The following is a 15,853-nucleotide window of genomic DNA, read 5'->3' on the forward strand; positions in this document are numbered from 1 at the left end:
ATGAAAAGGCAGCAACTCTGAGTAAACTGCTGGAAAAAGACACGTTCATTTTTTTGTTGCCAATTCTTAAGACACGAGTGTTTAAAAGAAAGAGGAGCTCAAAAGAAAATATTTTAAAAGAGTGAAAGCTTAAAGTCTTGGGTTTAAAAGGGCACGTCTGTGTATCTGCAGAAAACAAAAATTTTGAGCCAAAGCAGGCTTCTTTTGTCCTTTGACACTTTTTCGATGCAGGTTTTTAATCTTTTTTTTTACTCGCAGTCAGTCTGATCGAAAGGAATAAAAAAGTCTTTTATCAACTTGTGCATCAATATACATGCAGTCCGTATTTTCATTTCATATTTTTCCACCATAAATACAAACGCACGTCAATCATGCAGGCCGCTTTTCCTAGCCTTTGTCTCGCGATTTCTTAATCGGTGATGACGTGGTTGGGCGTTTCACGTCAATCAAAAAACTTAATGAATCACAGAACGTGGCGATGTTTTCAATTCATCTAACTGGACTTTTATTCTGCCGCGCATACAACCCGATCAGTGCAGAAAATTCACAACGGCCATCACAACTACCGAGCGACTGTGCGAATATTATGCGGTGCGGACTATTGCTCAAATACACTCTCACTACTCCTTTTGCTTCTCTCCTTTCTCTTTTCTCTTCTCTCTACACAATCTTTTTATTTTTGTATAAGCTTTATATAATCTGTTTATAAAAATGACCATGTCCAACATTGACGCTTCAAAGCTCAGCACCACGCTGACGCAGACGCCCAAGGCGCTGTTTGAAAAAACAAGATGTCATTGGCAAGAACTTCACCGACCATATGCTGTGCATCAAGTACACGGAGGATAACGGCTGGGAGGCTCCCGAGATCAAGCCATACGGCCCGCTGCAGATCGATCCTGCAGCGTTTGTCCTGAACTACTCAGTCGAGACGTTCGAGGGCATGAAGGCGTTCCGCGCAGAGGACGGCACGATCAACCTGTTCCGGCCAGAGAAAAACATGCAGCGTCTGGCCACTTCCTCGCAGCGCATTATGCTGCCCGAGTTTGATCAGGAGCAGTTCCTGCAGTGTATCAAGGAGCTGGTCAAGGTTGACCAGCGGTTTGTGCCCGACGAGTATGGCTACTCGCTGTACGTGCGCCCTAACTTTATCGGCACTGAGCCTAACCTCAACCTGACGTACTCGCGCGAGGCCATGCTCTACGTGTACCTGTCGCCTGTCGGCCCTTACTTCCCCAGGACCGTCAAGCTCTACGCAAACTCAAAGCTCGTCCGGGCGTGGCCTGGAGGCGTGGGCAACTTTAAGCTGGGTGGCAACTACGCGCCGGCGCTTAAGCCCGCTATGGATGTTGTTGCCAAGGGCTACGACCAGATTCTGTGGCTCCTCGGCGACGACCACTATGTGACTGAGGTGGGCACAATGAACTTTTTCATTTTCTGGATCAACGATGATGGAGAGAAGGAGCTCGTCACGGCGCCCCTTGACGGCATCATTCTTCCCGGTGTCACCAGAGACTCACTTCTGTCGCTTGCCCGCCAGTGGGGTGAGTTCAAGGTCTCGGAGCGCAAGATCACGATGCCCGAGGTTGTCCGTGCCATTGAGGACGGCCGCATGCTCGAGGCCTTTGGCGCCGGCACTGCGTGCGTTGTATGCTCGGTTTCCGAGGTGTGCTACGAGGATAACGAGTACAAGATCCCCGTTGATCCTAGCAACCCCGACGCCGTCTTTGGCCCTCTGACAAGACGCTTGCGCAACGAGCTGCTCGACATCCAGTACGCAAAGACCCCTCGTCGTGGGCTGTGCCGGTCTAGAATAGAACAAATCAATACTATTTATCTTGTGCCTTGTTTTTTGCATGAATTTGGCCACCAAACCAATTTTTTATTTTTGTCTTGCTTTTGAAAATACAAATATAACGAAATACAAAAAAATACGACGACAAATACACATGTGCTTATTTTTTGTTGTTCAGAATCAAGGTGATCCAGATGGGAACAGTGGTGGCGGCGGCGACGCGTTGCCGTTGCTATTCACAGTGGCAGGAGTCATTATCTCTGAGCCCAGAATTGCCGGCTGCGACTCGAACTGGCGGAACTGCAGCATGTCATCGATGCTGAGCTGAGAACCAAAGACAGAATGGTGTGACGGAGTTGGTACTGGTGACTGCAGAGTCAGCGACGTGAATGGCTCACCAATGCCTTGCAGACCAGTTAACGAAGTTGTGGTGCGCAGCGGCGGCGGCAGCGGCTGCAGATATCCCTGCGAATATCCGTACTGGCCAGGCTGGTACTGCAGCGCAGCAGGGTAACCGCCATTATGGTAGGTGTCGTTTGAATAATTGCCGTTGATCGAACTGCTGCGACCCAGGTTGATTGGCTCCCTCCGGACCGCCGCGTTCTTGCGGATAACCTGGACGCGGCCCTCGTCGTCGAGCGCAATCGGGCGCGGCTTTCGATGGAGACGCAGGAAAAGACCGCAAGCATTGCACAGCAGATCCTGTGTCTCTGGGTGCCGGCGCCAGCTGGGCGTATCGGTCGTGCTGCAGTTGGCACACTGCTTACAAGATCCGTCCTGGTTGATTGAAGGAATAACCATCATCTTTGTTTTTCCCGACAACCGACCGCCCTGCTGCTGCTGGTTGTTCTGTTGCTGTTGCTGTTGCTGCTGCTGCTGCTGCTGAAGTTGGGGGTGGCCAGAAACCAGCGCGGTAGTTGAGTTGCTGCGGCGGGATAGTGGCGCATTCGGCGCACGCATATACGGGTGTACACGCGTGAGCACAGCGGATGACGTCCGCTGCTGCTGCTGGCTATTCTGGTTGTTGGGCGATGGCTGCGTGTGTCTGCGCAAAATGCGGTTATGGCCGCTAGACTGCGCAAGCAGGGATACAGTGTTGCTCGAAGTGTCGTGAATTGGCGGTGACTCTGCCAGCGTCGGAAACGACGCGCTGTCAAACGTGTGCGGCGCGATCAGGCTGGAACCGGCAAATGTGTTGGTGCAGGCACCATGCCCGCTATCGCTGCCAAAGTCGCTCTCCGGAAATATTATCTTCAGCCCCGCCGAGCCATCAGACGCGGTGCTTGTGGCAGAAAAGCTCGAACCAAAGTTGGTAGAAGCGCTTGTATTGCCAACAATACTCATGTCATTGAGATCGGCGCCGTAGATGGGCAACATCCGGCTGATGCTCAGCATGTCTGGTTCTTCGACGGAAAAAGTAGAATTGGAACTCGACGTGTTCTGTGAACTATTCAGATTGGTGTACACAAAACTGCTGTTTTTCGGTGAATTATCAGGCGCAGACATGCTGTTGAAGGTGTCAAATGGAAATGAAAGTGCAAAATTGGAACTTGGCTCGGGTTTTGACAGAAGTAAATAAGAGACAAGATCAAATACACCGTCTGAACGAGGAATTGATGTTCCGAAGATGTCTGAGGGGTCCATCGTTTATATATGCAAAATAATCTGTAGTACACAAGGTAAAAAATTGCTGGCCAGTATTTTTTTTAAATACTTGAAAAAATAAACTTTGAGAAAACGGGCGCAGGAAGTCTAAATAGACGTAGCGGTTCTCACGAATTTTGGACTCTCACTCTTTGCTATTCGCTGGCTCTCAGACAGAGAGAAAATTTATTTTGTAAAAAGTGTGACGTGGGGTGACAAAGGAATACAAACAATTTTCTAATGGTGAGGATCCAACGAGAAGGAGAAAGTGAGGGAAAACTAAAATTATTTAAGCTTTTATAAATTGTGGCAAAAAACACTTCAACTTTACATGTCGCTTTTCTCACACTATGCAAGAACTTTGATTTGAAAGCTTTCATTCGTTTACAAGCAGCATTTTTTGTATATATAACCTCTGATACATCATATTACCATGCAGCGCAGCGACAACAAATACGAATATGAATAAAAATGTTACTTACCACCCCCAGCTTTTTCACCCGATTGTGGATGCTTGTACCAAAACAATACTTTAAAAACGACGCTGCTGCGGGCTGCGGGCTGCTGGATAAGGGTAGGAAAAGCGTGGAAAAGCGTGGAAACAGCATGTTTTGTTTGGTGCCATACCTACGCCGCGAGTTAATAGAAAAAATGCAATTTCTTTGTCAACACGCGCTTAATCTTCCGCTCTTTGGTATTCATTTACTCAAGGCTCTTTTGCTTTACATATTAGCTCTGATTTGTGCTTCTTGTAACCAGGCACAATTAAGGATTGATCAAATCAGACCACTTTGTTATTGTTAATTTTTATTGTTTACCATTGTCGCACGAGCGCTTCCAAAAACGCTTGTGTCCACTGCTGGATGCACCTCACATGGCATAGGAAAATAACATTTAGCATACAATCACATGGCTGGTTCAGAGTGTGATTGGCTGAAACGGCGAATTTCACATGCACCGCCATTTCTTGTTCAAAAATAGTAGGTGGTTTTGATTTTTGAAAATTGCATGCTGCAAGTTTTTTTCTCCGCTTCAACCTATTCCAAACAATTCCAACTTTTTTGTTCATAAAATATTATTTTACTCTTCGCACACACAAGCACACATTTTTCCACTTGGTCTACCCACACTCAAGCCACGCACTCACATATTCACAGACATTATCCACAACAATGGCCCCCGAAGAAGCGGCTGCGCCTGCAGTAAGCAGTTCATACAGAAACAACGGCGAAAGACCCGCAGATCCTGTTGCCGACATTGACATCAGCTTGGGCGACAACAAAGGCGATGATGGTATCAAAACAGACAAGACATACGCTCAAGTTGTTTCCGAACCCACTTGCAAAGATGGCGCGCAGCAGCCAGAAAGTTCCACCGCTACTGCCCCTTCGGCAGACACAGACACAAAAACAGCCGGCAGTGAAGCTAACAATGAGGCCGGTTCTGCCAACTTTGAAATAAAAGTCGATGCCGAAGGGGGGCTGGATGTGTTGTTAGCGAGTCCCATACTGTTTCTGCAAAAGAGGACGACACGAGCCATGCAGTCGAAAATAGTCAGTATGAAGACGACTACACATCAGACAGCTACACAGAAGACAACGAATACAGCGACGAATACGCCGAGGAGTCTATATTTTCCGACAGTAACTACAGTGGCAACAGTGACGCGGATAACGACAGGGGCGACAGCCAGCCAGATGAAATCTCAGATCAGGGCAGTGGCCACCACAACCCCACCGTTCAGCCTCAGCCTCAGCACCGCCAGCCCTGGATCCTGTCCGACAATGAGCCAGTGTCTGGAGCAGGCCAGGGAGTTTTTGACACACGTTTCAGCTCTCGCGCAACGAGCCCCACTCCGGCTGATGCACTCAACACCACGCGGGCGACAAATGCACTCGCGCCATCGCATCGCTTTGTGTCACATACGCCGTGGGGGACTTCAACTGGAAGACTCACGCGCGGGCAGCGCGATAAGGCCGGCTGTGGGATGATCCCACCGTGGACAATGCCGCCAAGGCCGAGGAAAGGGCGGAGGAGGGTCTTTCGGGGCCAGAGTTTGTCCAGGACGAATTCCCCATGTATGCGCCTAGCACTCGCAGCGCTGTACAGCCTAATGGCGACAGTGAGCAGCTTTTACAGCAGCAACGCCAACATATGCCCATGCCGCTTCAGCAGGAACAGGCATGGCAATCCAGCATCAACGCCAACGCCACAGCCAACCGAGTGGTCAATGTTGTGTCTGTTCACCAGGGCACCAAGGGATACAGCCAGCTGGAGGAGCAAATACAGCGCGAGCACGTTCTGCAGCAAGACACAATCAAGGGCAAGCTGCTACAAGGTCAAAATGCTCCGCGCATCGTCACCATTGCGCAGTTCATCAAGTCCGTCTCGCGGCTGCTGGGAATCGGCTTCCCCAGCGCCAGTTGCACCGAGGCGCGACTCACACTAGCCCTGGTGGCTGTGCTCGGAGTGCGCACAGTGCTCGATGTGTGGTTTGCCAACTTCAACGCCCGCTGCGTGCGCGCGGTGGTCACATACGACCGCAAGACGCTGCTGCGCCGGCTTCTGCCAGAGTACCTGGCCATGACCCTGCCGATGGCTGCTATCAACCAGGCTATCAAGTGGGTAATCAGTTCGCTGACGATTGCGCTGCGCGTACGACTCGGCCGCTACGCACACCAGCGGTATGTGGACGGCATCACCAATATCACATGGAACCAGCTCCACCACCAGGGTCCCAACGGATCGACACCAGCGTATGAGCGGCCCGACTGGCTGCTGACGGTGCAAATCCACCGCTTTGCAGACATGTTCCCGCGGCTGATTGCCGACGTGGTCAAGCCGACGATGGACTGGTTTGTGTTCTCACGTCTGCTCAGCAAGGTTATTGGGCGCAAGGGGTCGCTCACAATGGTGCTTTATGTGGTCTTGGCCAATATAATCATCCGCGTGTCATCTCCGCCCACAGGCAAGAACGCCAGTCGTTTGGCGCAGCTCGAGGAGAAGTACCGTGGTGTGTATGCCCGGATCTCGTCGATCATTCAGCGCGCTGCAGCTGCAAGTACGCCACTGTTCTACCAACAGAACCAGCAGTGGCAAGCAGAAAGACCAGCGATATTCCCCTTCCGACCCGTCCCCGCACACTACGACCCCGCACGCGCCAGACATGCGCAGCAACAACGCCAGGAACGGTCGGCAGCAGCCGGCGTTTGTGCCCCGTGTGCAGGCGGCGTTCAGGAAGAGGGCGCAAGATGCCCTCGACGGTTCTTTGGACAGCGTCACATCGAGCGTGGTTAGCACCAACATCCGGCGCTTCTTTGGCGGTATCGGCGAGTCCATGCTGGCAAAGTATGGTGCCACACTTACCGCATACTACTTGCTATCGCGGCCGCTGTGCTCGCCGGGCCGCCGCTTGGCTTCAGAGATTATGCACGACCCGCGGCTGTGATGATGAGCTACTCGCGCAACTCGGCGTACCTAATCAACTTGTCACAGGCCACCACTCGCCTGCTTCTGATGGTCAACGACCTGCCCAAGTTTGTCTGGTCCACGGTCAAGGTCGACCGGTTACTGCGGTCGCTCGACGTGCATGCGGGATATCGGCATGCGGCGATAACTTTTCGGCAAATGAAGACTACTCTTCAAACACCACTGCTAAATGTTCATTACATTCAAATAACTTGTTATTTGCTGTTTTCATTTTTTATTTTTTATTCTTTTGAGACGAATTTGGTTTTAAGGCTCCTACTTAGTGTGTAAGTTAATTAGAAAGTGGTATTAATAAAAGCACTATTTGGCAGAGAAGGATAATTGAGTCATATATGTGAAACCCTAAAAATTAGAGCTAATGAATGTAAACCGGTATCTGACCATGGTTTGTGTTAATAAACCTTTATTCAGCTAATCGGTAAGTCATTGCTACAACAAAGGCAATGATTAGATATGAAGGATGTGTGATGCTTATCAGCGGACGTATACATGTCTTTTTAATTAAATAAAGGGGTCTTTTAAAACAAGGCACCGAGGAGTGCAAAAGAAACCCCTGCATCTGTAAAAGTCTAAGGCTACAAGAAAAATGTTGCACTTTAAAATGTATGGATTTGCCCTTTTAAACCCATTTAAAATGCTCAGCTGGACAAAACAAAAGGCTTATAAAAAGCTTTGCGTGGTGCGAAAGGGTTGGGGGTTGAGTCAGGTAGAAAAATAATGGATGTGTGCATCCCGCGCTGTTTTTCTCTCTCTAATGGCACAAACACAGTATTATATTTGAAAATATCAAGCGGTTATTCAAACATATAAATAGAAGGACACAACCACAGTAAAACAACTGCTACTTTGCTTATCATTTTCCAACATATCAAACACATTTTGCATATTTTAAATCTTTAAAACATCTTTCAGACCTTTTTAAGACACCAAACAAGGTGCCGCATGTCGATACTCCTGCTAAAACCAAACATCATAATCATGTTGCCAGCACCAATCGAGTGGATAGTGTACCACGAATGCCACGGATACCAGGGTCGCCAGGACTATCATGAATACTGGGAATGCCAAGATTACCAGAAATACGGGGAGTATTAGGTATCTTATTAGTTACATAGGAGATAAGGCCCCTAAAAAGGTATGTCTCTACAAAGATTGTACAGTGGGTTATTTGCAAGAATATTTGCAACACATGTTTCCTAAGCTCTCGTTCGATTATATGGTGTCTATTAGCAGGCAAATCCATTTTTTAGAACTGTTAAACAAATATGTGATATTACGCTATGGCAGGGACTTTGAGAACTGCATAAATGAAATGGAAGTCATTATTAAGTAAAGCAAACAATTCGAGCGTATTTCTCTTTATTTTGCATTGACAACTCAAGCAATAAAGTAGCGAACAAAGCACAATATTTTAAATAAAAGTATCTGCCGAGCCTTTGCCGTAAAATTGGACTAGTGTATTGCTTTTTATTTTTATTTTCCACTTTAAATAATATACATATACATATTAATGTTACTTATTTTTTTTAGCAATGTGCCTCTATTAAACGGACATTTGAAGCAAAAATAAAAAGTAGAAAAACCCTGGCCCAAGCAACTCCACATTACAATCTTACTTGTGCTCTGATATTTTTATATTTCAAAAATCAATACTGTCCATTTCTGTCGCGTACAATCCATCCAAGTTCTTCTTCATGGAATACGCGTCTTCTCCATCCGCATAATACTTTGCCTCCGTACTGTCGATTTCAAACTTGAGAGTCTTCTTGTACAGTGAGAACGCTGCCGTATTAGAAACGCGCACATGCAAGGAAACACACTTGGATCCATACACTTCGACCATTGCGCGCTGAGCCTGGCTCATAAGGCGCTCGGCGAGGCCCAGTCGCCGGTAGCTGCGCATTACGGAAAGAGAGGTGATGTGGCCGTTGAGCGGCGGTTCAACGTCCTTTTCATCGTTGTTCATTTTAGCCAAAACGTAGCCCACTACGCGGCCGTTTTCGTTTTCGGCGACAAAGGAGAGCTGGGGCCAGGTGGCGAAATGATAGAGGTAGTATTTCATTTGGTAGTTCTCTGGGAGATTGGTCAGATTGCAGTGCTGCATGGCAATTTCGTCGCCAGCCGTGGCCTGTCTAATGGTAATCATTGCTCGTGGGAGGTGAATTAGAATGAAGGGGAAAAATAAATAAAGTGCGAATTAAGTTGAAACAAAAAGTGGTATATAAACGACCTGTTCCTTTTTTAATGTCTCTCAATCCGTGTTCTAATCAATCAGGCGTGGTTTTTTTTTGATCTGAATATTTTAAGCCAAAAATTAGAAATTAAATGATATTTTCTTGATTTACACTAAAAGAAAAGAATGAGGCTACAAGTATCCTACAAATCGACGTCCTTCCCCATGGTGTTAGAAACTAGTGATAATAGCCCACTATGGTTGACGATACTAATCAGTTCGCTGCTTCCTTTGAAGAGAAGAAGCAGGGAGAGATGGATTCTTGCGCACACACTTGGGCTTGGACTTGGGCTTGAGCTTTGGCTTGAGCATCACTGTAGACTCACTTGGGCTCAGCCAACTCTGAAGATGCCTTTTCGCGCAAGAAACGGGGAGGATGCTCGCTTATAAGCAGAGCATTAAGAATGATGTGAAAGTTCAACACCGCAGCCGCGTCATGATTCCGCTTCCGTCTGCCTGATGGCACTTTTTCGCCATCCTTGATCTTGGTTCCATCGACCCTGAAGGTTTGCAGGCAGTCTTCCATTGTGCACTGGAGCAAGCCGTGGCACAAAATTTGGCGAGGTTTTTCTACTTCCAGAATTATATCCATGCCTGTTGCAGCTACCTGCTGCTGTTGCTGCTGTTTCTACTCCTGCTGCTGCTGTGCGGCCAACTCGTCGCGTATCCTCTGTCTGATTTTGCGTTCAATTTTGCCCCGCAACCAGCCGCTCAGCCTACAATGCACTTGAGATTATCGGTAGACTGGAGATTAACGCGTTGCTTCCGATTTCACTCAACCAGCGCATCCCGCAGCTGCTGTGACAGGATCAGCAGCGGCGTTGGTTGCAGCTGTGACAGAGTTGGATGAATATAATTACACCGTTAAAGGTCACGTTTAACTCACAGCCAAAGCACCAGTCAGACACAAACGTTAAATGCTTCCCCGCATCTTCAAAAATCTGGACTTTCTGATATTTTAGGCTAAAAAAACTGGGGGAGGGGAACGGGTTTTGAAAACCCCCCGCTTAAAAATCAGAAATTTCGCTTTAAATGTCTGGAAATTCCAAAATCCATTTCCTTGATTTATTTTTCTCAAGAAATTTTAGGGAACAACTGGGCGATGGACTCGCGCGGCCTATTAATGTTACCCCCAGTGGTGTTCTTCCAGCCCGCGCCAAACTGCGTATCAGACCACTTCCGGTCGGCCTTGTCTATTGCCAGTGGTCCAGCAAAAGACCGGTTTTCTCAGGGATGACCGGCTGCAGCATTATCGCGGCCATACGCACAGCCTCGAGTGAGTAAAACAGGACAACCTGCAGCCGCGCCTCCGACTCCGGGTCATCCTTCTGCACAATATTCCACGGTTCGTTGCATGTGACATGCTTATTGGCCGCGTCCGTCGCATCAAAGATCAGGGCCATGCCGCGGCCAAACTCACCCAGATCGAATTGCGCCTTGACCTTGGCCGGTAGATCGACAAGCATGGAACGCAGGGCGGCGTCGCGCTCATTGGCGTGTTCCACCTGCTGCTGAGATACGGCAGAGAAGCTGGCAAGCTTGGCTGCCAGGCGGTCGGACAGGCAGCGCGAGGCCAGGTTGCCTAGGCGGCTAACCAGATCCTTCTTATAGCGCACAAGGACCTCGTCGGATGAGTAGTCACCGTCGTTGGCTATGCCGCCGTTGCGGATAATAAAGTAGCGGATCGGATCAACGCCGTACCGCTGGATGGCCTCGAACGGATCGACGACGTTTCCTTTGCTCTTGGACATTTTTTGCGAGCCCATTGTCCAGTGTGCGTGCGCCAGGATGCGCCGGGGCAAGGGCAGACCGGCAGCCATCAGTAGCGCTGGCCAGTATACAGCGTGGAAGCGCAGGATGTCTTTTCCTACAACCTGCACATCGGGAGGAAAGAATTCGGGCTTTGCGGTCCATGGGTATCCGTCGACCGTGGCATAGTTGACCAGGGCGTCGACCCACACATAGATCGTGTGGTCGGCGTCGTCAGGCACTGGGATGCCCCACTGCAGCCGGCTGCGCGGCCGCGACACCGATAGGTCCTCGAGTCCTGATTTAAGCCATCCGAGAACCTCGTTGCGTCGGATCTCCGGATAAATGACATCGGGGTTACCCTCGAGCCACTCGATCAGGCGGTCGCGGAACTCCGCGAGCTTGAATTTGTAATTCACCTCTGACACCCACTCGACAGGCTGCCCTGACTCTATGGCAAACATCCCGCGAGCACCCGTACTGGCGTCAACGCGTTCTTCAACCTGTCCCTCGGTATAAAAAGCCTCATCAGACACTGCATACCAGCCCGAGTGCTCTCCCTTATAAATGAAACCGCGGTCCACAAGCACCTTCCAAAAATGTGCAACGGCCTGGTAGTGGTTGAGATCAGTAGTGCGGATAAAGTCAGTGATACCAGCGTTGGACGCCTTCATGAGATCGCGAAAGCGATCCGAGAACTGCGTGCAGAACTCAAGCGGGTCCTTGGCGGCACGTTCGGCGGCCTGTTGGATCTTCAGTCCATGTTCGTCTGTGCCCGCAGACAGCTTGGTGCGCTTACCCTGCAGTTCGGCGTACCGCTTTATTGTGTCTGCTAAGACAATTGTGTAAAAGTGACCAATGTGCGGCACTGAATTGACGTAGAAAATGGGCTGTGTGACATAGAACTTGTCTGCGGTGGTGCTGCTCAGCTGCCGGCCGGTTGAAAATAGCCGTGATACCGGCGCCCTGGCCGCAATGCCAAGAGGGCGAATTCGGAAATTCATATTTGAATGAGTTATGTGTGGAAAGTTACAATAAATACAAAAGAGACAACTAAGGACTAGACCCACATGGGTCGAGGGAATATGAAAAATGGACGGGTCCATTTTATGGCGCGATTTTATCGTCAGCAGGCGAAATCAGAACTGTGGAAATCCACTCCCGCAACTGATCACTATTAAATATTCTTGATCACGATTACAATCTTATCTCGCCTGATCCTTAGGCCGAAAGTGCGGCCAAAAAAATAATCGCAAGATTGAAAAGAGTGGTAAAAAATAAAACAAGCAGCTGGGGGCGCTCTATCTCTGAAGAGCAAAAAGGCAGGGCGCGGGACACTGACAATATTGTATGGTCTCTCTTTTTTTCTTATTTGTAGCTGAATGTTTTGTTGATTTGAATCTTTTTATTTCACACTTTTTTCTTTTTGGTCAATTGTCTTTACATTTATAAAGAGAGAAACCTAATCATGTCGCTTGCCGGTAAATTCGCTGCCTCTGCTGCTGCTTCGGCCACCAGCACCACTAGATTCACGACCGGTCTGACCCGCGCCGCAGTGCGTGCTAACAGCGCCGCCGCTGTTGCCCCCACTGTTCAGGGCGAGCAGAGCTCATACCGCGGTAAGTCTACAGCTTTTACCGCTGGAAGCTCCACGACCAGCTATACTAGTAAGCAATCACACATTTCATGATTTCAAATGTCGATGACAGATAAAGAAGAGCCACATACGCTCTTGCAGCTTGAAACAGAGAGAGAAGGCGACACGATTTTTTGCTAATGACATGAGAACCCACTCCACATGTGGGTGATTTTGATTTGCATTACTTGGTACTATTTTTTTAGCCTCGCCGACGCTTTTCAAGCAGCAACGCTTTATGTCTGGATTTGCCGCCGGACCCGGCTCGCAGAAGGTTCCCTCGTTTGCGGACTACACCAAGGAGCGCAGCCAGGACAGCAGCCGTGCGTTCACTTATTTTATGCTCGGAGCTTCAGGCGCAGTTCTGACGACGGCGGCGCAGTCGTCGGTGCACGGATTCCTCACGAACATGGCGGCTTCAGCTGATGTGCTGGCGATGGCCACGACTGAGGTCGACATGAGCACGATCCCAGTTGGCAAGACCGTGACGATCAAGTGGCGTGGAAAGCCGTTTTCGTCAAGCACCGCACGCAGGAGGAGATTGACGATGCCAATGGCGTCAACCTTAAGAGCCTTCCTGACCCCCAGGATGATGCTTCGCGCGTGAAGATGCCCGAGTGGCTGGTTGTTGTTGGTATCTGCACCCATCTTGGTTGCGTGCCGACTACGGATGCTGGTGACTACGGAGGCTGGTACTGCCCCTGCCACGGCTCGCACTATGATGTATCTGGCCGTATTCGCAAGGGCCCTGCGCCTTTGAACATGGAGATCCCCGACTACGAGATTGAGGGCGACAAGTTGACCATTGGTTAAGCGGATTCTATGCTTTTCTTTCCTTCTTTCGGTATTTCTCTCTTTCCCCTCTTTATACAGTTCCCTTTACCTCACTCCTTTTTTGTCTTATTTCAAATTTCAGCAAAATTCCATACATTTGAAAGGATAATTGCATGTGGAGGCATAGTACAATAGGCTGCACCTTTAATTTTTTTAGTCATTATTTTTCTTGCTTTTGGCATCACTGCGCGCGTCATTTTCGTTTTCTTTTTTTTCCTTCTCTCTATTTTTGTTTATTCTTATTTCTATATTGTTTCACACATATTCTTGTTTATTTATCGCGCGCAATTCAACAGCCACCATTGGCAGGAACCTCCTACCCCCCTCGCCAACATATTGCATGGAAAACTACAAGCGCAAGCGCGAGAAGCAGCGTGTGCGCATCCGCACAAAGTACGAGATAATCGGGTTCATCAGCTCCGGAACCTACGGACGCGTCTACAAGGCGCGCCCGCGTGAAGGCCCTGGCATTGAACTGGCGATTAAAAAGTTTAAACCCGAGCGCGAGGGCGAGACCAGGCCGTCAACCGGAATATCCCAATCCGCGTGTCGCGAAATCGGGCTCTGCCGCGAACTGCACCATGAAAACGTCATAGATCTATGCGAAGTCGTCATGGACGACAATGCAATCCATATGGTGATGGATTACGCCGAGTTCGATCTTTTGTCTATTATGCAGCACCATACCAGCATTTGCGCAAGCCGATGGCTGAGCTTGTGATTAAGAGTATTCTGTGGCAGCTGCTCAATGGTGTAGCGTACTTGCATGGGAATTTGGTGCTGCAGAGGGATTTGAAGCCTGCTAATATTATGATCACGTCTAGTGGCGTGGTTAAGGTCGGGGATATGGGGCTGGCGAGGGTGTTTCGGAGGCCCTTTCAGCCCCTGTATAGCGGTGACAAGGTTGTGGTCACTGTGTGGTATCGATCTCCTGAGCTTTTGCTTGGGTCTAGACATTACACGACAGCTGTGGATATGTGGTCGATCGGGTGCATTTTCGCCGAAATGCTCGCCCTGCGGCCGATATTCAAGGGCGAGGAGGTCAAGATGGAGAAGAAACAGATACCCTTCCAGCGTGGCCAAGTGTTAAAGATCCTCGAGGTCCTAGGGACTCCATCCAAGGAGCAATGGCCGAATATCGAGGTGATGCCGGATTACTCTCATATGAAGCAATTCCGTCACTACGCTAATTCATTAAAGTCCTGGTTTGCCAGCACAGGGCTCAAGTCAGAGTCTGGGTTTCAGTTGTTGTCTAGTTTGCTGGAGTATGACCCGGATAAGAGGATTAGTGCGTCGGATGCTATGGATCATCCATACTTTAAGGATGATCCAAAGCCTGTGAAGCATCCGTTTTTGGAACATAATATTAGTTATCCGAAGCGCAGATTGACCTTGGATGAGCTGTGCGACACTAAGCCGCATATGTCGCATGCACATCATCAGCAGCAGCAGCAGAAGAAGATTCATACTGATACTGGGATTAATGGGTCATCGACAGCCAACACGGCGGGACAATAAAAGCTAGGGTTCTTTGAACTATCGACTGTTCACAGCATAGAATCGAAATTTTTTCTTAGCATTTTCTTTGACACACGAGTTTTTAATTTTTCTTTCGTTTCTCTTATTAATTTTTTTGTTAATTTAAATTTGTTGTTTAGTAATTTGAAACACCGATTTTACTTCTTTAATTATTCTAAATTATAAAAACTTTCTCTTCCATAGACATACACAGACAAAAGCCAGCGAATAAATAGAGTACGTTGACATAAATACCCCCACCCCCCTCTTGTCGGTTCAAACCTCATACATGCCACAACAAAAAAGCCCACCAGCAACAGTCATACTATCTGAACTCACACACCGGTTAACATGCGCACATTGCCACAGGATACTCTGCCACCCACTTCAAATCTGCACAAACAAACACTTTGTATGCAGAATCTGTCTAGATCATATTTTACTCAAACCATTACTGCAATCAACATACCGTGGCTGTCCCCAGTGTGACCAACCTATTAGTGATATAGAGTTTAATCAGTCCGTAGATTTTTTGCTAAGTCATTTCTACACGATCAAGCAGCATATAGGACCGTTGGTATATCCGAGTCAAAATACCGTTGATACTGCGCATAATATGGTGGTGATGGGCTTGGTTGATGCTGAGTTGTCAGATGGGAGCGAGACTGATTTGGATTTGCCTGAGCCTAGTTCGTTTCTGCAAATGACTGCTAGTCCGCAGGATGCTGCGGAGAGGGTGGCGGTGAGCAAGGACACGGAGATTGTGGAGATGGCGGCAGCACCAGAGGTAACGGTAATGGCAGAGTCGGAGGCAATGGAAGCGGCAGCGGCAGGTGGCTCGAGCCCGAAGAGAATGCCAAGGAGGAGGAGGACAAAAGAAGAAGCAACAGCAGAAGACGCGCTGGTTAGGCCAAAAAAACGCAAGACACTGAGAGAATGCAGGAGCTCGTCCAAC

The 15,853-nt window shown here is 48.7% G+C and overlaps 7 protein-coding genes across 7 annotated transcripts; 4 read left to right on the forward strand and 3 right to left on the reverse strand.

Annotated features, from left to right (window-relative positions):
* Window positions 1–507: 507 nt before the first annotated feature.
* Window positions 508–1,817, forward strand: BX661DRAFT_207138 (aminotransferase; the record flags this gene model as incomplete). The annotated part of the gene is given in 2 exon segments (XM_051538654.1): window positions 508–1,773; window positions 1,784–1,817. The coding sequence occupies 2 exon segments, from the start codon at window positions 821–823 to the stop codon at window positions 1,815–1,817; spliced, it is 987 nt and encodes a 328-aa protein (XP_051389584.1). The 5' UTR covers window positions 508–820.
* Window positions 1,818–1,917: 100 nt separating this feature from the next.
* BX661DRAFT_186915 (uncharacterized protein) lies at window positions 1,918–2,627 on the reverse strand. Its single transcript, XM_051537114.1, has one exon. It carries the CDS (start codon window positions 2,597–2,599, stop codon window positions 1,976–1,978), a length of 624 nt encoding a protein of 207 aa, XP_051389585.1. The 5' UTR covers window positions 2,600–2,627; the 3' UTR covers window positions 1,918–1,975.
* A 1,840-nt stretch (window positions 2,628–4,467) lies between these two features.
* Window positions 4,468–7,024, forward strand: BX661DRAFT_186917 (ABC transporter transmembrane region 2-domain-containing protein; the record flags this gene model as incomplete). The annotated part of the gene is given in 7 exon segments (XM_051537115.1): window positions 4,468–4,926; window positions 4,941–5,437; window positions 5,467–5,517; window positions 5,530–6,322; window positions 6,338–6,500; window positions 6,547–6,883; window positions 6,895–7,024. Coding segments are annotated over 7 exon segments (2,286 nt in total), but the record flags the coding sequence as incomplete, so codon positions are not given.
* A 622-nt stretch (window positions 7,025–7,646) lies between these two features.
* Window positions 7,647–8,360, reverse strand: BX661DRAFT_186918 (uncharacterized protein). Its single transcript, XM_051537116.1, has one exon. The coding sequence runs from the start codon at window positions 8,169–8,171 to the stop codon at window positions 7,905–7,907; it is 267 nt and encodes an 88-aa protein (XP_051389587.1). The 5' UTR covers window positions 8,172–8,360; the 3' UTR covers window positions 7,647–7,904.
* A 96-nt stretch (window positions 8,361–8,456) lies between these two features.
* BX661DRAFT_165114 (N-alpha-acetyltransferase 11-like protein) lies at window positions 8,457–9,131 on the reverse strand. Its single transcript, XM_051533342.1, has one exon. It carries the CDS (start codon window positions 9,072–9,074, stop codon window positions 8,568–8,570), a length of 507 nt encoding a protein of 168 aa, XP_051389588.1. The 5' UTR covers window positions 9,075–9,131; the 3' UTR covers window positions 8,457–8,567.
* Window positions 9,132–12,378: 3,247 nt separating this feature from the next.
* Window positions 12,379–13,359, forward strand: BX661DRAFT_200241 (Rieske [2Fe-2S] iron-sulfur domain-containing protein; the record flags this gene model as incomplete). Its single annotated transcript, XM_051538388.1, has 3 exons — window positions 12,379–12,529; window positions 12,753–13,030; window positions 13,069–13,359. 3 exons carry the CDS (start codon window positions 12,379–12,381, stop codon window positions 13,357–13,359), a joined length of 720 nt encoding a protein of 239 aa, XP_051389589.1.
* A 361-nt stretch (window positions 13,360–13,720) lies between these two features.
* On the forward strand, window positions 13,721–15,084 carry BX661DRAFT_194488 (kinase-like domain-containing protein; the record flags this gene model as incomplete). Its single annotated transcript, XM_051537885.1, has 3 exons — window positions 13,721–14,017; window positions 14,071–14,783; window positions 15,039–15,084. The coding sequence occupies 3 exons, from the start codon at window positions 13,721–13,723 to the stop codon at window positions 15,082–15,084; spliced, it is 1,056 nt and encodes a 351-aa protein (XP_051389590.1).
* Window positions 15,085–15,853: the final 769 nt, after the last annotated feature.

Source organism: Kickxella alabastrina (assembly GCF_025024165.1).
Source record: "Kickxella alabastrina strain RSA 675 chromosome Unknown BX661scaffold_23, whole genome shotgun sequence".
In the NCBI taxonomy this organism is placed as follows: domain Eukaryota; kingdom Fungi; phylum Kickxellomycota; class Kickxellomycetes; order Kickxellales; family Kickxellaceae; genus Kickxella; species Kickxella alabastrina.